This window comes from Pieris rapae, chromosome 10, assembly GCF_905147795.1.
Source record: "Pieris rapae chromosome 10, ilPieRapa1.1, whole genome shotgun sequence".
Classification (NCBI taxonomy): domain Eukaryota; kingdom Metazoa; phylum Arthropoda; class Insecta; order Lepidoptera; family Pieridae; genus Pieris; species Pieris rapae.
This window is the reverse complement of record NC_059518.1, coordinates 7195610-7219139: the sequence shown is the minus strand read 5'-3', so window position 1 is coordinate 7219139 and position 23530 is coordinate 7195610. Positions and strand designations below refer to the sequence as shown.

At 32.8% G+C, this 23530-nt stretch overlaps 2 protein-coding genes across 7 annotated transcripts in view; both read left to right on the top strand.

Moving 5' to 3' along the window:
• LOC110993485 (diacylglycerol kinase eta) overlaps positions 1-23530 on the top strand; it is a 96045-nt gene that overhangs the window by 39526 nt on the left and 32989 nt on the right. For all 6 annotated transcript variants that reach the window (XM_045629813.1, XM_045629815.1, XM_045629812.1 and 3 more), the window contains one exon: positions 21088-21168. In XM_045629813.1, the coding sequence (XP_045485769.1) occupies positions 21088-21168 (81 nt within the window). The remainder of the gene's footprint in view (positions 1-21087; positions 21169-23530) is intronic.
• Positions 5395-6325, top strand: LOC123689497. The gene has a single exon (XM_045629818.1). The coding sequence runs from the start codon at positions 5539-5541 to the stop codon at positions 6274-6276; it is 738 nt and encodes a 245-aa protein (XP_045485774.1). The 5' UTR covers positions 5395-5538; the 3' UTR covers positions 6277-6325.

Here is a 23530-nt window from a genome sequence, read left to right as displayed (position 1 = left end):
ATCTATCAAACAAATTAAATTTAAATTTTCTTTTGAAAAATACAACCATTCCAACAGTTTTTTCTTATGACGTTGTCACGTTCAACTATCGTCAGTAATCCGATTTTCAGACAACCGACAGAATAAAATATTCTGAGGCTATAAATAAATATATATGTAAATATTTAATTAATATTGCTGTCACGCATATGCATACCTCAAAGGTAGCAACCCAAGGTATTAATTAAGTAAAACAAGACAAGATATTAAATCTTGTCCTAGAAATAATAGCCTGAAATTGCTCTATTAATTAAATTGTGAATCAAAGCAATAGGAAATTCCATCACCGGAAGCACATTGATTCAGTGGTTATTCGAGGTCAAACTTGACATTAAACTGGGCTTTCCAAAGTTATTGTCTATGAAAGTTTGATGTCGGGCCGATGTCCCAATAATATCATTAGTAGGTACCATAGATATTTTATAGGAGTATAAAAATTGATACCTCTTTAGATATTAGTGTAACTTAATTATTTTTGTAACTATGGTCATTTTTTAGCTTTTATTTATGAAGGCAAATAAAAGCTAAAAAATATAAGGTAAAGGTATATTAAATATTTTTATGAAATTTAATGTATAATTTGTTTTTCTTAATAATATGAAAGCAAGTTTATTTTTATTAGCATTATTTATAAATTTACTTGTATTGCTGGCAAAGCATACATAGAATGATTTAGATTAAATAGTTTACGTTCTCTGGCCAAATATAAGAAACTTTATTACAAAATATTTATGTACCGAGTAATTTCACAGCAATACAGAGTTATACAAAACACAATATCTCAGCAAAATATTATTTGGCACATCGAAACTAAAATTATAAACAGTTCTTACGCGAAATAACAATAGATGCCATTTCGCCGGAAAAAGTAATAAAAAAAGAAATTTTTTATTCACTAAAATGAATTGAAGAAACGAGACTGCCTATTATCTCAAATGAAACGTGATGAAGACTCGCTAAGCGTGAATTTTTTTTTAAATTATACTTTCATTTTATGAAAAATTACAAGATTTAGGTGACGAATGCACACTTGGTCTCAAGGGAAAATTCCTTTACTCCTAATTTCTTCCTATTAATTTAAATGTTAGCATATTATATTATTATAAGCAATAAATACATTTTGTGTTTATATTCCGTAAACATCAGTAAAGAGGATCGGAGTTGCTCGAAGTAATTCCAAGTTTAATATTGGATTCCATCCATGCTTTCCACTCTGTTTGCCCTTTAAAATTCAATGGTTATGAGGCATGACAGCTATTCCAGTGGCCTGGATCGCTGGCTCGAATTATTGGCGCGGAATACCGCGAATATTGAGTTATCCTGAAGGATGTTTTGATCTTACAATTTTCTAGGAACGTCTTTTGAAAGGACTAATAATAATGTGTTATTTAAATCCTTTAGATTATAAATCTGTTTTCTATTTGATGTACAATTTTAACACATGACACATAACTGTAATATATATCTTGAAACTCAATAATATTTTTTTTTAAATGGCATTGTAATAAAGGGTATGTATGTAGGTAGCTATATATGTATAGATAATTAAATATTTTAATTTATCCGATTGACAGAAGCTCTTTTCAAATGTAATATAACTTAAATGTATAACAATTAAATAAAATTTAAGTATACCATCGGATTTACGAAAAAGTCCTTATATATCTGAAATAATCTTCTAACACATTTATGTAACATAATTTCTAATTTAAGTTTTAAGAGTCTTCCATGAATAAATTATTTAGTCAACTTTTTAAATAATTAAGTAGATAATGAAAGCTTAGTTAGTAGACATTTCGTAGCCGACGTAGCAAGGTTCGTAGACTGCGGGTCGTAAACCCGTAGCGGCACCACATAAACAGGTTTACGATCAATTTAGCTTGATATGTCGTCAGAGTACTGTACCTATGGCATGTGAATTAATTTGATTAGGAAACTACGCTGAGTTCTTTATAGCGCTACTAATAAAGCACTGATGTAATATAGCCTAGACTTTTCGTGTATAATGAAAATTCTATCTCTAGATAAATTAACAAAAACATTTTGAATGATTCGATTTATATCTAGCCTACTTTGATACAACTCATTTTATATATCTCTACATTAACTATATAAAAAATATTGATCAACTTTGGCAAATAACTAAAGTTGTCTTATCCCTCGGGCTACGAAGCTTATGAGGACCGGACCGAAACCTGATTAGACATGGCGTGTGAGGCGATATTTCTGTAACATCCAACAACAACAGAAACATTGTAACAAAGTATTAGTAAATATATTCCCGTCTCAATCCTTTAATATCGATAAACAACGAAACACTAATTGGTCTGATCTAAAATTAGCACAACACTAATTATGTTTGACGTCTGCTAACCAACGGCTAAAAGCATTTACGGTTAATCGACCTTTGCCAGTTCAGCCCTTTTGGGTATACAAAGGGACGTGTCAACTTTGATTTGTTTGTTTAAGGAGGCTCGTGAAGGCTAAAGGGAAAACTTCGAGGTTGTTACTGAGCAATTTTCTGATGAGATTTAACTTCCAAAGTAATATTTTTATAGAACTGTTTACATCTAGGAACAAGGAAATCTAATAAGTATAAATTATATAAAGAATTCTAAGTCAAAATCATATATTCATTTAGGTAAGGCACTTATGAACGCCAATAGAGAAATACATATTAAATGCTTCTAATTTTATATTTACTGCCTGTTCTTAAATCAAATGCGTAGAACGGACGAGAAGAACTGGATATAAAACTATCCGCCACTTAATTTAATTTCCAAATTTTTAGTTTTACACAATGTTGTAAGGAGCTATAACCATTACACTATATTCGACATCACACAGTTAAGAAATAAATATAAAAACAAAGATTTGTCCTCTATCAGTAGTAGGGTGAAATAGGAGCACGCACTTAATTGAATTCAAGTTCCACCATCCGCTAAATATAAAGATTAAACTCATTTTATTTTCTATAATTTTATAAATATATAATTAAAATGAGACTTTTTATTACAGCGCATACATGCTGGTTGCATTATTAGTTCAATGTATTTAATATAAAGAAATTAATTCACAATAATCAAGATAAAATTTCAAAGGAACTATTTTATGTGTGTTACTATTGACTCGTGCATATGAAAATAAATGGAATATATTTATTTTGCCTTGATACACCGCTTAGATACAGCATTCATAAATAAAGTTAATCGGTGGTTGCAAAAAATAGTTCTGAGCGAATTACATCAATCAAATACAAATTTCATCAGTACAAAATTAATCATCACGTGTGTAAATTATCGATGGTCGGTTCTAAATCGAGCTTACTCTGTGTTTACGATAGCTCTCGTATAGGCAATTATTGTAAACAGTACGTTGAACTCTGAATGTGGTTATCTTTAGTGGTGGTCTCCTATTGTATAGGGTTTCTATTAGAATTTTGAATTTGTTCTGTATTGTCTATATGTGTTTCCTTTTTATGTTCTAATATAAAAAAATAGGCATGCATAATTATGTTCATGCTTGTTTTTAATACAGTTATTTGTAAATATCTACATAAGTGAAAAACTCGTGCAAAACTTGCAACCACAACTACTTGGCAACTTTTCAACTTCTCTATTTGAAAAGTTTCCCACGTTTTCAAGTAGTAGAATCTTTTTCAATAAACCCAATGACTCCTATACTTGCATAGCACTTGAAACTGCAATTATTAATAATGATAGGAGAAAAACCTATGAACGATCGAGTTGATGATTGTTTTGTTGATGGCAGTAATATAATATTATTTGTTAATTGTATTTAAAAATATCTTCTGTTTCTTGAGAGTTCATTTATCGGAAAAGAAGCTTTAATTCCTCAAATTAAGCGTTAACGTATACGACGAATATTAATCTGTCGAAGTGTGTGGCAATAAGCCAAATATAATAAAGAAAGATAATAAGCGTAGAGTAATTATAAGCTCCTTTTCTAAAATTACAATGGGGATATTAAAATGCCTTATAAGAAAAAAATCCTGTATTAAACTTTTTGGACTTAGAAAGCTTTGCTTTAATCTTATTTTCAGAGCAAAAATGAAAATCTGCTTAAAAAAGGACAAAACGACAGAATATTTTTTATTCATTTTTTCGTAAATCAACTACATTACACATAACAATAAAAAAACTTCCTATATAATAATCACACCTATCGCTACTGTAAAAAGAAATATATAGTTTCCCAATACATAAAAAGCATTACCTTAGAGATTTATAATAGTTACAATATTGACTAAATCTTCGGAAAGTGAATTCTCGTAACATATTTTGTTTCATATAAATGATTGATGAGGTAACGTTTCTTTGATGTAAGCTTGGTCATTAAATATGCTTTGTTGTTAAGTGTATATTTAGTAAACCATATTGATTTACCTTAAAACACTATTTATTATAAAGGCTAAAATTGTAAGCTTTTTGTTATATTCAAGTCAATAGTTTAATATATAGTACCTGGATGACCGAGCCTTGCTCGGTATTTTTTTTTATATATTGTATTTTTTTGGAAATTATATTTAATTACATACTAATAAAATGATGAAATATGAATAATATTTTTCGATCTTACCGACAGATTAATAAAAAATAAAACAGGAATAAAATGACGTTCTCTAGAAATGATTAGCTAGATCGATTTATTGCCCCCAAAACCCCCCGTATACTAAATTTCATGAAAAGTTGGAGCCGATTCCGAGATTCCAATTATATTAATATATACAAGAATTGCTCGTTTAAAGATATAAGATTTGGGTGAAATATAATGCGTTCTATTTAGCCATACAATGCAAAGTGTTTTTGTCAAAGTGACTTTATTATTAAGAAATTTTGTATACAAGATTGGTGAAGAGTTTCTTGCCAGTTCTACTCGGTTTGTATGTTTTTGTTTGTATGAATTGTTAACTTAGAACCTTTTTTAAATATTTACGTTTATAAGTGTACTTTCTATATTAATAAGTTCAGTTTGATATGATAAATGTAAATCCTAACTTGGTTTTACATTGAAAAATAGTGTAAAACAAATTAGAGTAAACAGACATTATATATTCGTTTTGTTACAATTTTTGTAGATCATTGGTTAAAGCATTACATAAGTAATTGTTTAGAATCGCTACATCCAAAATTAAACTACGCATTATGATCGCCAACCATCGCAAGGAGATGGCCCTATATGAAAAAGATAATCATTGAAATTGTTTAAGCTGAGAACTTTATCTAACAACCGCAATATTACCCTTCAGGTCGTAGCTTTGAACCTCGGTTGCACCTATGTCCCTACTTTCTGCCGAAGGACAAGAAGGCTTTTTTTTTTGCGGGTAGTTGTCATTCCAGTAGCACGTATTTATATTGCTCTGTATTTATTTTTTAATTTAAGTGTTTATTTGAAGTTTCTGATGTGCATTTGAGTGCCTGATATCCTCTGGCTCTTTTTTTTTTCCTTAAGTGCTAGTTTTCACTTTTATTTGACACCATGGAAGCAGTTCAGAAGACCATTGAAGATCTTGCGGTCGTCCTCAAATCCGGTATGGCGGAATTCCGTAAGGATCTGCAGGATGCTACTGCTCTTTCCTCTTCGGCCAACCCTACTTCACGACTAGTTGTGGAGTTTGACAGTTTTCGTAGCTTTATGTTGTCTTCTCTACAGAATCTCCAGTCTCAGGTCGAACTTTTGTCTAAGTGTCATGACCAAGAAGAGATGCGAAGCCGCAGGAAGATGCTGTTGGTTCATGGGGTTGCTGAGGATAACAAGGAGGATACTACTGCTACATTCTCCAAAGTTATCACCGAACACCTTGGTGTCACTGTTGAGGATGTTAAAATTAGTCGCTGCCATCGTTTGGGTCAGGTTAAGAAAGGTACCCCTAGGCCTATATTGGTGAAGTTCCGGGATGTTCACTTGAGAGATAGCATATGGTACAGTAAAACTAAACTGAAGGGTTCGGGTATTACTATATCTGAATTCCTAAATAAAGTCAGGCATGATACCTTTATGGAGGCAAGAAGGCTATTTGGTGTCTCTAAGTGCTGGACTAGAAACGGCACCATTCATATTTTAACTCCTGATGGCACCCGGCACCGTGTGAATTCTTTGGCTGAACTAAAAATTATCCCTCTTCCCTCTTCTGCAACTACTGTACAAACCAGCAATATGACTGTCCCTAGGGACAACAAACGTCCCAAAAGGTTGATCAAACGGCCAATAGTTTAAGTTCTCATTTCTAATCCCTTTTATGTAATTTATGTTTTCTCTGATGCTTGTTTGAACTTAATTTTTAACTTTATATTAACTTTTCTTATCATTGTTATGTCTTAATTTTATAAATTGCTATATTTTATTTTATTATAATTTTTAAGAAGTTTCTTTTGTATTGATTATGCTGGGTGTCCAATGTATGAAACATCTAGTTGTTTGCACCATCAATTGGCCATATTTTGTCTTTACATCAAAACTGGATACAGTTTTATATCTTTCATACTTTTCATATTTTGTGTAAATAGCAAAGTATTTAAACTTAAGTTGGCTCATATGAAGTTTACTTTGGCTAATAGCTAAGTGGCTGCTTATTTATGCTTGGTATTTTGCGATTTTTAATTGTTATTGTTGGTGTACTCAATTTTTTATAATGTTTATATTTTGTTGTCGAGCGCGTGTGATTGTCGGTTGTCAGAATTCCTAAATTGACTTTTAACTTTTGACGCTTGACAGTTGTTCGTGTTTGGTGTAGCATATTCATGGACATTGATAACTTTTTTTTACTTAAGTTATTAACATCATTATTTCTTTTTATAATAGTTTACCGTTGTATTGTTGCATTGTTTTCTCCTTTGCTGTAATTTTATATTTTTTATATATATTCTTTCTTAAAGAAGATGCCAGTTGGTACATTGTATTTAATTTGTGAAGAAATTTTTATTCGCAGTTTTAACGTAGTAATTTATCTTTATCTGTGGTATTATATTCATTTTTTTAATTTTATATACTTTACTCGTTATTTTTTATTTTTTTTATTTATTGTTATATTCTATTTTTTATTTTGTTACTTCTGTATTAGCTTTATAGATATTGTTTTCAAGTGTTTACATTCATAATGGCTGTCAGTGAAGATAGCTTTCAGTCGTCTTCATCGTCAGCTATATTAGGTGGTACTAGTTACGAGGCTAGTTTACTTGATATCTCCTTCTCCCCTCTGAATGTTCTCCTTTCTAATTCCTTTCAAGGCCTATCAAAAAACTTCAATGTCGTCCACATCAATGCTCAAAGTATTCCAGCGCATTATTCCGATCTATTCTCTTCTTTTCAATGCTGTAATATTCACGCCATTCTTATTTCTGAGAGTTGGTTTAAACCCAGTCTTCCTTCTACTTCCTTTCCCATTCCTGGGTTTCATCTCCTACGGAATGACCGTCTGGGCAGAGTTGGGGGTGGGGTTGCTATTTATTTACGTGCCCATATTCCTTATTCTATTCTTAGCAGCTCACCGCAACCCCCACCAAATGATGCTGTTGAGCATTTGTTATTGGAAATCTCTTTTTCGCATTCTAAATTGCTACTTGGTGTGTTTTATAGTCCCTCTTCGAATGTAGACTACTTTTCCGCCCTTGGTCTGCTTTTAGATAATTTTGTTAATAATTATAATCATACCATTTTAATGGGTGATCTAAATACTTGTTTGTTGAAAAGCGATCATCGTTCGCGCAAATTGATTTCTACTATCGAATCTCATAATTTAAATATCTTACCTTTGAATGCCACTCATCACTTTCCAGATTCCTCCCCTTCGCTGCTTGATCTCATTTTCGTTTCTAACCCTGACCTGGTGCATAAGCATGGCCAAATTCCTGCTGATGCCTTTTCTTATCACGATCTTATCTTCCTTTCCTATAAATTGCGTCCACCTAAAGTTAAACCTCAAATTCGTATGTTACGCAATTTTAGAGGCATAGATATAGAGAAGTTATCTGCTGATGCTGCCGAGTTGGATTGGAACTCTGTGTATAATGAGAGTGATGTTCACAAGAAAGTTGGGCTCTTTAATTCAATGCTAACGCAACTGTATGATGTTCATGCCCCAACGAGGCCAGTAAAAGTGAAACATTTACCTTCTCCATGGTTAACTGATGACATCAAATTAATTATAGAAACTAAGAATCGTGCTAAAGCTAAGCTGAGATTGTGTGATTCTCCTTTGGCGCGTGAGAAATACAAAAAAGTCCGGAATCGATGCAATACCCTGTGCCGTGATGCTCAGCGGCGTCATATTCACAAATCAGTTGAAGGAGGCGACCCTTCCAAAGTATGGAAATTCCTTAAATCGCTTGGAATCGGGAAACAACAGCAACTGCCTCTTTCTGCTGATTTGAATCTTGAACTGCTTAATCAACATTTCTCCTGTCATCCCACTTTTGATCAAAGTATTAAATCTGAAACCATTGCATCCCTTAACTTTTGTCCTACTCGGAATATACCCTCTTTTACGTTTCAGACGATTGCTGATGACGTAGTAGGGAGGAGCATTAAGTCTGTCTCGTCGAAAGCCATTGGTTATGATTGCATTGGTCGGGATATGATCCTTCCTATTGTTGACATTTTAACCCCGGTTCTAGCTCACATTTTCAACACTTCCGTTTTCTCTGGTGTCTTTCCTAATATCTGGAAATTTGCCCATGTTATTCCTATTCCTAAAATCGCTAACCCAGTTACCTATTCTGATTTTCGACCTATTTCCATCCTTCCTTTCCTTTCTAAGGTTCTTGAACGTATTCTTCATCAGCAATTAGCTATCTTTCTCAACGAACACTCCCTTCTTAATTCAGTTCAATCCGGTTTTCGTCCTGGGCACAGTACAGCTACTGCTCTCACTAAGATTACAGATGACATAAGACGTGGTATGGATAATAAAAAACTCACAATACTTACCTTGCTTGACTTTAGTAATGCCTTTAATTCGGTAGACATTGATGTTCTTCTTGCTTTGCTGCGTTCTATTAATATGTCCCCTTCTGTGATTAATTGGTTTAAAAGCTATCTATCGGAACGTCAGCAACGAATTAAATTAACTGAAAGCTTTTCCTCTTGGTCTCATGTTTCTGCTGGCGTACCGCAGGGTGGTATCCTCTCTCCTCTTCTCTTTTCGCTCTTTATAAATTCTATTACTAATCAACTTTCTTCCAACTCTCATCTTTATGCTGATGATCTTCAAATTTACAACCAGTCTACTTTTAATGAATTGCCGGCTGCTATTCTGACGGCAAACTTTGATTTAGACAAAGTTGTGAAATGGAGTAAATCGTATGGTCTTCAGATAAACCCTTATAAGAGCCAGTCTATTATCATCGGAAGTGCATCGTATATAATGAGAATAAATTGGTCAACTTTACCCCAGATTACTATAGATAGTACGGTTGTTCCGTTTTGCTCCACTGTTAGGAATTTGGGCATTACCTTGGATAAAACCCTGTCTTGGCAGCCCCAAATAAATGAACTGAGCAGGAGGATTTTTTTCTTCTTCCCACGCACTTAATAGGTTACGCAATTTTTTGCCTATCTCAACTAAAATTTCTCTTGCTCACTCTCTTTTACTTTCTATTCTTGATTATGCTGATGTATGTTATCCTGATTTAACTGAGTTGCAGCTTGATAAGTTAGAGCGCTTACAAAATGTTTGCATCAGATTCATTTTTGGACTCCGTAAATTTGACCATATTTCGGAGTTCCGAAGAAAGCTCAATTGGCTACCCATTCGATTGCGGCGTAAGATGCGCATTTTACAACTTCTCTTTAATATTCTTTTTAATCCCAAAACCCCTTTTTTTTTTTTTTTTTTTTTTTTTTTTTATTGAGGGGAATGCCTTTTCGCACAGAGTGTGGGACTCGCTCTTAAAGCCCTACCCACTAAACCCCTCCCACCAATCACGTCACTGTTGGGGTAACTTGGGCTCGCGTTAGCATTCTACCAAGAGACCCCGTGACTGGCTGCTGCAGCAACCATCTTCCATTACATTGACATCGCCTGAGAAGTCTTTACAGTAGGGTTGCAATTTCTTGCACCTAACACGTGATTCGCCGCCATGTTCTCGCTTGCACATATAACACAATGTGGTGCTTCGTCACATCTGACAGATTTGTGTCCCGCTTTTCCGCACCTATAGCACACATTGCTACGGTCCTCCGTGGATGTGCATGACGCCCGTGTGTGTCCTAATTCCAAACATTTATAACAGCGCAATGGGGGTAATTTTAGAAGAACTACCTCCACCAAACTCCATCCTATTATGCACTCTCCTTCCAGAATTATTTTTGCTATTGCAACTGGGCAATGAACAAGCACACTTCTTATTCTGTATCGCCTTTCAATGTCTTTACACCTTATTAAATCTGCTGCGCAGTTTGCTTTTTTCGACAGGGCAGCAATTACGTCCTCGGCAGTAACTGCATCGTCAAGGCCTTTAACCCTGAGACACACCATTTTTTCTGGCCTACTAACTCTCGCCATTGTAAGAAGCGCAGCTTTTAATTTACTGGCGAGTAAATCTGCCTTTTCTTTATATGCCTCGCCTTCTATTTCAATAAGACGCCCACCTGCAGCTGCCCGCCTGATGTTTATGTGACTTATGCCTAACTCAGGTAAAGCTACACTCTTCCTTGCTTTCTTAATAACCTCAGCATATGTAACACCATTTTCCTCAGCTTCCTTTTCTAATGTCACTAGTACTGCTGCTGACCGGGGTACAGTGAGCAATGCCCCTCCTTTGGGTGGGACCACCTCATGTTGCACTATCTTTTTATTTCCTTTCCTCGAAACAACACTAGCCCAACAATCTGGGCGTGTAGTTCCCTCCGGTGAGGTCTGTAGATCCAACGTCATTATCGATTGATCAACTACTGTTTGGTCCGACTTCGACTTTAACTGTTTAGGTAAAAGCCTATTTTCTATATTCGCCAATTTTTTCTTCAAAAGTTCCTCAGTTGAATGCATAATTTCGCTTTTCAGATCTTTCCCAAATGATTTTAAAACCTCCGTTAGCCCTTCAGCACCATTATCAGACTGGGCTAGAAGCTTCCTCTTAAGTACCTCCATCTCTTTCTTTGATTCCTCCAAACGCATCCTTACACGAGTATACTTCGCTTTAAGGCGAATAATTTCCTCCGTTTGATTTTGAAGAGGAAGATATTCAGCTAATTCTTTGATATCCCTCGCTGCTGCTTTCATTTCCTTTGCATACTTTGGTTTTGTGTTTCCCGATTTTAATGCAAGCACGCTAATTCTTTCGGATAGTTGAAAAACCCATTCCTTTATTTCCTCCACCGAAGATTCTTCCTGTACCTTTGATTCCTGTATCGCTTTTAATGCTTCACGTGCCTTACTCAAGCCTACAGTAGCAACTTGGGTAGTTTTTCTCCATTGTGTCTCCTCTGTTTCCGTGTCTGAACCTGTCATCTCCCGGGATCCGTCACTCATTTGAAAGTCTTCCATTTTAAACAATTGTGTCGTATAACACAAAGAAAACAACAATAGTTTTCTAACTAATTCACCTTCAATAATAAATGACGGTAGCTAACGCCTACCGACATTTTAGAACACTCAGTAATTAATACGCGTACTCAACGCAATATTTTCACGCTCACTCGCAGCACTGAACCGGCAACACGTCCTATCCGGTCGAGCGCCCGACGCCGTCTCTAATCCCAAAACCCCTAGTTACTTAAAGCAAAATTTTATTTTCCTCTCCGGCGGCAGTTTTGACTTACGTTCCTTAGACAACCTAATTCTTGAAACTCCTACGCATAAAACTGAATTCTATCACTCCTCCTTTACTGTGCAGAGTATCCTGCTATGGAATTCCCTACCAATCGATATTAGACGAGCGCAATCTTTAAATGTATTTAAAAAGCTTCTTTTTGATCATTTTCTTTCTACCTCGTAATTAGTTCTGCTTATATATATTTATTTTTATAGGTTAACCTTTTTATTTGCTTTTAAATTTTTGTCTATAATTATTTTTACTTATTATTATTGCTATTTTTTCTTTGATTTTGTTTTATTATATTCAATTAGTTATAGTAACGCATGTTCTAAGTTTAAGTTTTTAGTTTTTTTGTTTTTTTGTTGCTTTTGTTAATTGATTTTTTTTGTACTCTACCCTCTGATGGTTTTTCTTTAACGTTGTGTTTCTCATTAGGGTTGCCTGGAAGAAATCGCTTGTAAGCGATAAGGCCGCCCTTTGCCTTATATCTTTTGTTACTGTTTTTTTTATTTTTTATTTTTTTGTTATGTGTGTTTTTGTATAAGGCAATAAAGGATTAATAAATAAAAATAAGGCTCATTGCCTTGCTTATTAGAAATCGAATTATCACCCTATAGTTTGCAGCACTACTGGTTTTTTATTTTATTTATTTGATTCAGTGGTTTCGTTTGACATAATCTTATATAAAAATTAAAAAAGTCCGCTGGCCTTTTAACTTTAGCGGCATCTGTGTCTTAAACTGATAGTAATCATACCTCTGAGTTAAACATTTCTATAGGAGATTAAGGGTCCTCATTATGAGTTATTGACTAAGCTCTGTGGTTAAGTAAACGAGGTTAAAGTGGTGCTCCAAGATAAAACGAGTATTTTTCTTGTATCTTCCTCCGTACACAAAAATCTCTTTGAAGTCTGCTATTTCTATGGTGTATATATTTGTAATGTTGGTGCCCCTTATTTCAGCGCATCAAATAAATTATTCATTTGTCACTTTTCTGTACTTCAAAAACACATTTAAACAGAAAGAGACGAAAGAGTACTTTAGTCAAAATTTTACGTGATTTAGTTTCTATTTATATAGAGCTATAGTTGAATTTAAACCTAGTTTCAAGTTCTAATTAAAAATATTCTGTAATTAAGACATAAATTGGAATACTTGCCACATATAATATAATAGCAAGTAACTCGTTGTTAGTGCGACGCAATATGAGGTATTATTGCTTCCAACAAACTTAATTGCCATATAACTGAATTAGCCTGAGATGCTGGCAACACTAAATCAGCCATCTGGTCTGCAGTCCATGAAAATAGAGCCACCATTGCCATAGTCTTATGTCAAAAGTTCAATTAAGATAATACTATATTTTTGCGTGTAAATCATTCAAAACAAATTATATAAAATCGTTTACGCGTGAATTTATCGTGATTTTGAAATAAGTATAAGGAGGATAATATGATTTTGGAAAAACCTTTAGACGACGAACGACTTGTGGGGAAATTGGTGCTTGTAACTTTTCGTTACTGCAATGAGATTCACATCAAGTAATTTACGCTGTAATTAAGTAATTTTTATTTATTTGATTAACAGTTTACTGATAAAATCCACAGGTATTTGTAAAATACCGAACGAAGCCAGAACGGGTTATATCGTATATACGAATAACAGGAAATAGGAAATAAAATGTACTAATAATTTACTTGTGGTGTATGTATGTGTAATTTGTGAGATGTGAGTGTGTGTGTGCGTTTTAAGGTGATTTTAACATCCAATCGATTTGCTTTTTTCGAAAATATGTTTCGAGATAATATGAATAAGTGGAGTATTACATATAATTACGATTTTATAACCTTGGTGTGTTCATCAAAGCGCGATTACAGTTGGATGTATACTGCCCGTAAACTATTTTCTAGTTGCGGCAAGAACAGTGTATCTTTAAAAAAAATTGTACATTTTCCAATAAATATTTAATTGTAGCTCAATTATTCTCAATTATATTACTTCAGCTAAAATAGAATATCTACTGTTCATAATTTATTGAAGTCTTTCAATATCTTTTATAGTACTGAGTTTAGGTCCAGACTTACTTAGAAAAATGTTGGGGTTCTAATGGAAGCTCTTAAGGTCTGGGGTAGCAATTTGCGGAGTAGTTGAGGGTCGTATTACAAAGCGATTGAGTTAGATCGCCTTTCCGTAAACGGCTGGTGCTGTGTACTTATCGATAGTTTTTTTAAAGAGGCGCTTTCAAAGTGTAAATTATGTATTGATAAGTTTAAAAAACATAAATACGTAAAATACTTGGAGTTTACTATATTCTTAAAAGCACTATTTATGTAATTACTAATAAAAATTTTGTATACTAAAAATATTAAAATAAGAAATATTATTAGACATTTTTTTTTCTTTACTTAGGCGAATAAATTATAAATAGTTTATGTTTTAATATTTGCAGAGCAACTAACATTTTTATTAGTTAAGTTTAATTTAAGTTGAATATAATTATTTCGAATTTAGAAAAGTAAGCACCAATAAAGACGTATAACCTAAACTAATAACTAATAACCTAACGTTGGGTCTATAACATTTTTGATTTTATTCTAATTTAAACATTCATACGAAGTGTCGATAATCAGCTTGTAGCCATAAAACTATCTCACATCACTAACGGATCGATCCCTGGCACGTAATATTAGTTAAATAGTTCTTTTTTCTCGTACAAGTAGCACGTAAGGGTACTGAAAATTGATTCATTTTAGATTTATATGCTTTCATTTATAAGAAAATTGGCGAAGTGTTAGTTGTGATATTCAACAGTTTAAAATGAAAATGGTGATTTTTAAGTTTAAATTTTAGAACTATCTTAAAATTTACACATTTTTTTTTAAATTATAACACTTTCTATGTTTATAATTTATCACCCAAAAAAGCTTTTCTTCGTTATCAGCATTTTAAACAATTTTTTACATCACAAAAGCTTAAATTACAATGATAATGACCTTTTGCGTTCTTCATGGAAGGCAATGCCCTGACTAGATGAAGGGAACGTTTTGTTAAAAGTAAATAAAAACACATTAACGCCTCGTCTTTTTTTGCATAGAGTCAGTGACCTTTTGTTAACTAGTCCGGGTAACGCCTAAAATAATTCTATACGAATATTAGGAAACATTTGATTATTTATGTGCATTAAAAGCTGCTGGATGCTTTGAATAACTTTTTTACCATTAGCATTAACATAGGAAAATATTTCATAAGGTATATATATACATATAGGTTTACTTATAGGCAGATTTTGGTCAATATCAAAATGTATTCCTCAATCCGTACGTCATTTAATTTATAATTGTTTAATCCGCATTTCATATATTGAAATATGGGGCATGTAAAAACAAAATCTCTAACTTACAAACACTACAAAATAAATTAATAATAGCATTATTTAGATACAATTTTTTTACAGAGACTAATAAAATCTACCAAGAAATCAAAATTATGACGTTTAAACAACTATATGTTTATAGCACCTGTATCTTAATTAAAAAAAAATTACATTGTAATAAGTCTTGGTTTATATTTTAGGCGTGTTTTCTTAAGAACATCTGAGGCTCCAAGCGCTCGGGGTATGGGCGAAAAGCTGCTTACACTACGCTCCTTAATCTAAAGTCAATCTTCAAGAGCTTTCGGTACCGAAATATTAATTTGCGAAACCTCCGCGCTTCGAGCTGAGGCCCTTAAACGTATAGGGCAGACAAATATTTATTTATTTCCTTATTTTGTATTTTACAGTAACTTAATACTTCATATACACTTTGTATTAGCATGGTGATTCAGCGAGCAATTCTCAGGTGAAAGGTTGTGCGTTCGAACAATGGCTATGATCTTAGGATCATCATTTTAAGATGTTACTTTCTGTTAGCTTATTTACTTCTGAAAAGTACTCTGAATACTTTAAAAATATCAACTACGCTAGAACCGCTTAATTAAGCGGATACATTTTAAAATTTATTTGAAAAATTGTTAACTGGTATATTTTCAAATTAGAAAAATACAGATTACAAATTTTGTAAACATGACAACTTTTACATATTTTATATACACGACCTTAAAGAACGTGGATTTTCAGAGAGATAATTTCATACGAAAATTGTGTCGTACATTTTACAAAGCGTTCGTGAAACGCGATTCCCAAGCGGTCAGAGACATGCTCACGACTGAACGATGATTTATTTATAAGCCTATGTTCACACTCACTGTTTTAAAATCAATAGTTGCTGTACACCTAAGTGTTGCATTTATATTCCATGAGATGGCAATATCGTTTTAGGTTGTATTGCGTAAAAACATATAAGTTAGAAGTTAAAATTAATAATAAGGCGTTGTAAACGAACATTTTATTCACATACAGTAAGATTGTATATGAATAAAGTATTCGATTATAAAAATGCATACCTTCATTTGTATATATTGTCTCCTGATTATACAGTTCATTTTATTGCACAGTTACAAGGACTGTATTCTAAATTCCAATTAATTTTGGTATTTGTATTACATTTTTGTAAATACAAAAGCTTTATCATTTTAACTCCATCATTTGTTCATCAATCAATAATCGTACAGGATCTATTGGGACGTTGATGTAAGATTTAATTTTTTTCTGCCCACGCTGCTGCTTTTTATATTTTTTAACATATGTTATTAAATTCTGACACATATTTTGCAAACCATACGTCACCAATAAATAAATATTTCCTCTAACCCAAAATACTGTTTTGTTTAAATGTATGATTTGATGCTGATTGTTTATGCTTAGCATAAAGTAGCGATGCTTTAGACGATTTGGATTTTGGATAGACGTTGTCTAACCTCTAAATCTGCCCATATGTAAATATATATTGAATTGGTTGTCGTTATGAAGTAAACAAATCTATGATCGGGATATATTTACGTAATTTTTGCGGACTACAGGGCGTTGAAATTGTGCAATACGTTTGGCAAGGAGACCGCAATCAATAAATTTGAGGAAAGCGGCCGTCCACATTAATTATGAGGTATTAAACTTTTCGAATACTGGAGCCGAGAATGATTTATATTTAACGTGGCTGTTGTAAAGATATTATGCAACAAAGCCGAGAAATCACTGTCTTACGGCGCCTCTTTGGGGAGTCGTGTTAAAGCGGCTGCTTGGGAAATATATTCCGATTTATATTAAGAAATAAATATACAATAATTTTAAATTAGTGGTACTAAGCTAGTATATAGTCATACTAGTATGAGATTAAGATAATAGAAACTTTGTGGTTCGATCTACAGACACAAAAATTTAAGAAGGGTTTATCTCATATATTCGAAAATCGAATGTAAAGAAAATTGATTTATAATATGTTTCTTTATGACATAATGAAACTAGGAATTTTCCTTAATCTTTACGACTTTGAAATCTGGAATATTTCACAATATGTGAAGTTTCTCTTTACATTTTCAATTTCATACAGCATATTAATTTAATTAACTTGCATAAATATACCTTTGCTCTGTAGAAGCATTTGCTTCACCGTGACATAGAAATTTTCTCTTTTCATCTTTAGAAAATTAACGAAGCAAAATGTTTCTATCTTCTTGATGCTCTAAGTGGACATAATATTAGAATGAGTTTTCTTTTTAAAATGCGACCTAATTTCGATTACAATTTACAACAAATGTATAAAAGAGCGTTCTTTATTTAAAAGTATTGGAATGGATGGAAAGTATAATAACTAAAAATGGTAACATTTTAGAAAATTTTATTCTATAAATTTATTTACATTCTTCAAGCAATTTGATGAAGAAATCTAAAATGTGTAAAAGTCTTTCACCGAAATCTTCAAAGACTTAAAGTTCCTAACAATTACAAGACAGATTTGAAAGTTTTCTTGTTAATACCGACTAGGATGGAGGTAAGTTTTCAGTTTGTAAATCGAGGAGGAGCTTTTAATTGTGATTGTTTGAAATATCAATATCGTGGAAATATTGAGCAATAAAAAGTACATATTTATGAATTGACTTCCAACATGCGGCCGAATGCATGGCACATGTCATACCATGCCAGGCTGCAATTTCCCCGTAGGTACTAGACTATCTTAAGTTAGCACTTATTTTTTGGGAAAAGGGATACTCTTCTTTTATAATATCCCAGAGGCTACATAATCATCCACTCTTTTACTCACACAATTTCGACAATTAATTTCAATGATTCTTTAGTATGTTCAACAACAATTAATAGTTACATGTCCAGTGTACATTAATTTCCTGGAATGTAATAAACTTATTACTATACACGTTTTAACCGTTTTAGCCGTATTGCTTTTTTAAAAATTCATAAAAACAGATAAAATCTATAGTTATTATTTTTCGAAAGGTTTAACAATAACGAACTAAGTTTAACTTTAAATGAACTATGCAATCTTTAGACGAAGACAAGATTTGCATTTTTGACATGTCTAGATTTAATAACTATATAACAAAAAATAAATAGGGTAGCACCGAGAACAAAAGAGTGGACGGCAAGCAATCACAATACATACAACACATAAATTCGACAGCACCGTTGCAGAGTAGATCGAGTTGTTGCACTTATTAAATCAGTCCACAGCATTTTTTTTTTATAGAACCGGGGGCAAACGGGCAGGAGGCTCACCTGATGTTAAGTGATACTGCCGCCCATGGACACTCTCAATGCCAGAGGGCTGACGAGTGCGTTGCCGACCTTTTAAGCATTGGGGATCGGCCACGTGCATGTGTACACAACAACGCTTATTAAAGGACTTTCAATCCTTCATTACATTCTGTTTTATATATTTCTTATTAATGTAGGTCTTAACACAGAGCTTAGTTAATTAGTTTAGTATTAGTGTATTAATATGCATTCCTTTTAAAGGCAAAGTATTAAGAATACACTCAGAAAGATATGAAGAATTCAGTCGTAAGCATGATTTAATCTGCTTTGTGTAGCTTATGTAGGGCTTAAAATACATGTTAAATTTTTATTTGTTTTTCTTATAATGAATAAAGACGTATTTATTTATTTTGAATTACGAATGCAATATTTATTATATGTCTTTTCGCCTCGGCTAGTATAAATCTTAACTATGTTAAATTATCTTAAAGCACATATTACGACAGATTTTTAAGCGTTTTCGGGTATAATCAGGAAAGCACCTAGTTACCTTGGTATTAGTGACGTCACAGTCGTGCATTTAGCATTCGCAAACGTTTTGTTCGAGTGTGTTGCGTTAACTATGCTATTACGTACATATTTTTACTGAATATAACTTTTCCAGTATCCCCGGAGCCTAATTTTATACACATATTTTATACAAATATATGTTATTCCTATTTTATATTCCAAGGCGAGGCTTGGGGGCTTCTTGTCTCGCCTCTACCACGCATTTGTTGCAGTTAGTGACGCACTTCAAGTAATATATTTAAGACGCCACATCAACTAAATAACAAACTTTACATAAAGAGTGTGGAGACAAATTACTTTAATTTCTTAGATAGAAGATTTATTATAATAAAATAGATTTATTCATTAATACTTTCCTATATATATTGTAGAAGATAAACATTTCTTATTGCTTTAAACATAATAAATACAGCTCGCGATCTTACTTTGATAGAAATGACGCGTAATCAACTAGATTCTCCGTCATTTAATAACACAATACAGCCCTACTCCAGCTATGATTGGAATACGTTGATATAGATACTTATTTCAGTAGGGTTTAATAAAAGACTAATAAAACTGTAGTTAATATTTAATGGGTAAACTTTATCGTATTAGTGCTATGTTCTTCCGTAGGGTATCTAATTATCACCAATATTATGTGTAACCTACATTTAAAAGTGTTTTCTTTAAATGTGTAAAAGCTATGTTAATAAAAGCCAATACTAAAATCTACCGATTTAAATCATAACAAACATTATTGTGGTCAAAATGGTCTAATTAAACTTATCAACATAAAAATATATTTTTATATAGAAATAATATTTTTGCGTTGTTTATTCACGCTAAATGTATGTTTCCTTATAAATTGTATTTACTTTATATTATAACGAATACAATCTTTTATTCGTTATTCGGTTTGTTAAGTCATCACGCTCGGGTAGGCCCCCGGCCGATACAATAGCTTCTGTTAGATTTTTTCGTTATAATGATGGATAAATATGTACGAATTTATAAAATGTTTTTGAGCCTTCGTCAACGCGTTATAAACCTGAAATTGTTATTGAAAAGTTACAACTTTGTGCTTTTAAATTTAAAAATAATAAAGGTCTATATGAAACATATCTATTGTATACTTTGTTGACAAAACTGTAACTGTATCTATGTCAAAATGTATTTTATCTAATATTTCTGGATTGTTTTTATAAAATTATTATTTCCGTCCAGTGTTATTAGATGCCCAGAAGTATCTTTCTGTTCTTCCCAGAGAACATATTATTATGCAAATTCATATCGAAGACATATGATTGTCATAAATAATATGTTTAATACTAGATTGGCTTTCTAGTCTTATATAAATGAATCGAAGCTATAAAACACGTCGAAGGAAAAATAGGGGAGTGACCGCAGGTGCACAGTCGAACCGTATGAATGAATTTAATTTAGTTGAAGTCTCTTAGATACCTTTTGTATTTAAATAATGTTCTCCGTATGTTACCGCAGTTTCCTGTTCGTCAGATATCGAGTTTTAAATTACTTAAATATGAAAATCTTCGAAAAATAGGATAAATTCCTCAGACTGTGCAGTCAATATTGAAGTTCTGTCTCAGGACCCCGGCACCAACGGAATCTGCTCTTTATGTGCGACAGTTATAAATATAAAATAAAAGTATTTTGCATTAACGCGTTATAAACATAACTTATTACAATTGGTTATTGGGTCACGATAAATATTTAGTTATTAAATTTTCTTAATAAATATAAATGTTATTTTATAAATTCAAATCCATATGTTTTAGGCAATCGTTAAATATTTTACTTTACTCGCATGAATCTCATTGGAAGGTGAAAGCCTCCTCCAGGCGTTACCTTCCCACTTTATTTTTCATCTTCACTTAGAATTAATTTCCTGATATTGATTTGGTCGTTCCATCATACCCGTGGTCTTCCCTGTTTTTTAAGCTTACCATGTTCTGACGCGTTATGTCCAATACTTCCTTGTTGGAATTCTAGACAGTCGTAGAAATTGGCACTATTCATGAATAACATTAACATAGTTTGATATTCTTTCATTGTTTCAGAGCCAGCTTTGGGACGAGTACGATCTAGAAGACGCAACGTACGCGGAATGCAGCATCAACAATGCCAAGCATAGTTTTCAAGTAAGAATTTTCTTTATGAACATTTAATTTGCATATACACATTGCATTGTGTATTTTTTATAAAAAAAGGTAAGTGAATTGCTGGGGCGGCGCAAAAAATCCCCGAATCGACAGAATTAGAAACATAATGGTTATGGTAATAGCGACACAACCCACAATTTAAATAATATGTGCCAGCTGAGAAAGTGGATTGTCTGCGTGTCTGATTTACACGGCAGATGAGAGTTCTCACTGCTATGATAAAAAATGAAATAATACCACATATGCTGCATGTTACCACAGCGAGAGCTTCAGCACGACTCTGTTTGTGGACTCTGTTTCCTCACTTGGTCCGTAACCTAACCTAACTATTTCCTGAAGTTCAGTAGCCTCCACGGCAGGCTCACTGTTCCGAGGATTTCTGCACGTTGTGTAGCCACAGCCTCGTATTCCAAGACTATGTTGGTGACTTATTCCCCTCCGCTAAAATAGCCTCTGCATGTGGGTCTGTCTGTCGCGCCTACGATAAAAATGTGTTTCTTAAGGAGACAATACCCCGTAATTGTTGTTTATCGTTGTTTTGAGATTAGTTCTGTTCACGTTTAGAAGTCGCTTTGTGATTCGCAGGTTAACTTCTGGCAGCACGAATCCTATCCTACCACGTGTTCTAGTTTCCCAAGATTATTTCTGTAATCCTTTCCACGCGAATAGTATGTAAAGGAAAGAGATGGGGATAGTAAGGTAGAATCGTAGTAGAGTGTGTCATTCCAAATACCATTAGTAAAAAAAATTTATATCAGTAGACACTGCTCTTTAGTGATAGTCTTTTTTATATTCGCAAAACATGTAAACTAAATCTAAAGTTTAAGATTGGACTTAACCTAACTTAATAAGAAAGGTCGGGTAGAAACATATTCATAAAGGAAAAAGGGCACTTTTTTATTTCTCTTACGCATCTTAAAATACATTAACAAATTGTTTTTCCAATACAAAAAAGAAATTCTATCTTTAAATACCAACTGCGTAGTATCTAGTAAAGATTAGAAATTTACCAAAATTGACTAGCGTTCTTTTACTCAAAGTATAGGCCTGTGTGAAGAAGTGTGTGTGTGGGCCTTGAAAATGCATGTTAAATATTTAATTTTATAACGACTAAGTGATTTTGATATATGGCATGGAGGTAATTTATTAAATTAAGCTGCTGACCCATTAACCAATGTGACAGCGCAGGTTCATTTGGGTCGCCCTACGTCACTCAGTGTCATCCTAAGTAACACTCTTGGTAACTAAATCATACCCATATGTTTTATGTCCTTTATCCTCCATGAAAAGGACCATAATTTGATTAAATACTTAGATTTGACATTATTTTAATGTCAACCATAAGTTTGTCATATTAAATGGTATTGTCTATAATTATTATCTAAAATTTGTATGAAAAGTGTTATGATTAAAACTTCCGTTGAATATTTATACAAATACTATTTTCATTAAGTGTCATACATATATTATAACTGATACTAAAATAATAGGGACTGAGATGAAAATTTTATCACTTCAGTCATTTATATATCATAAACAAAATATGTTTGTGCGAATATTCCGATTTTAAACTTATAAATAAAATTGTTCCATTTATAATTCCTACAATGTTAGAAATGTTATGTTTTGTTACATTTATACAAATAAAAATTATGACTATTAAACAACAATTAATATGTTTATAGCAACTGTATCTTGATTTTAAAAAATATCTCACTCCATAGTAGCATTTAAAAAAATCAAATACATAACGACACGCAATACTCGTCGATCCAGTTTGCTTATATTGCCGAAGCCGCGTACATAGTCGAAGTCGATTAGGTATGAGGGTGTGCAATTATTTAACCAATTACCGTCTAAAACTCGCAATATTGGCGCGTTTGGCAAAATTTAAAATAAATAAATAAATTTAAAATAAATAAATAAAATATATTTTTTCAAATTTCTTTAAACATAAGTGTTACATAAAGTACCTAATTGTGTAAAACGTTTTCAAATTTTTAAAAACTCCTAAATACAAACAATAACATCCGAATCCTTCATATCCACAGAAGCAAAACACTTACTTAAATTGAAATGTCAGATTGCGTTTGAGACTTCTTAAACTGTTTGAACCGAAGCGAAGTTGTTGGCTAAAGAAATCAATTGTTTAGCTTGAATCAGCCCCAGCTGGAATAATATTATTTTCAGCTGAGTGGACTGCCTGGAAAGTTTACTTGACTACTCACTTTCCTTGCTATTCCAATAAAGGAATTCTTGAAGATTTAGTTTACAGAAAATCTCGAGCGCAATTCTAAAACACTATTAAGACTTCAGGGACTGTATGTAAGTAACTTCCTTT

Bases quoted from the DNA above. Each gene is read 5' to 3' on its own strand.
- LOC123689497 (XM_045629818.1), top strand. From the start codon at position 5,539: ATGGAAGCAGTTCAGAAGACCATTGAAGATCTTGCGGTCGTCCTCAAA.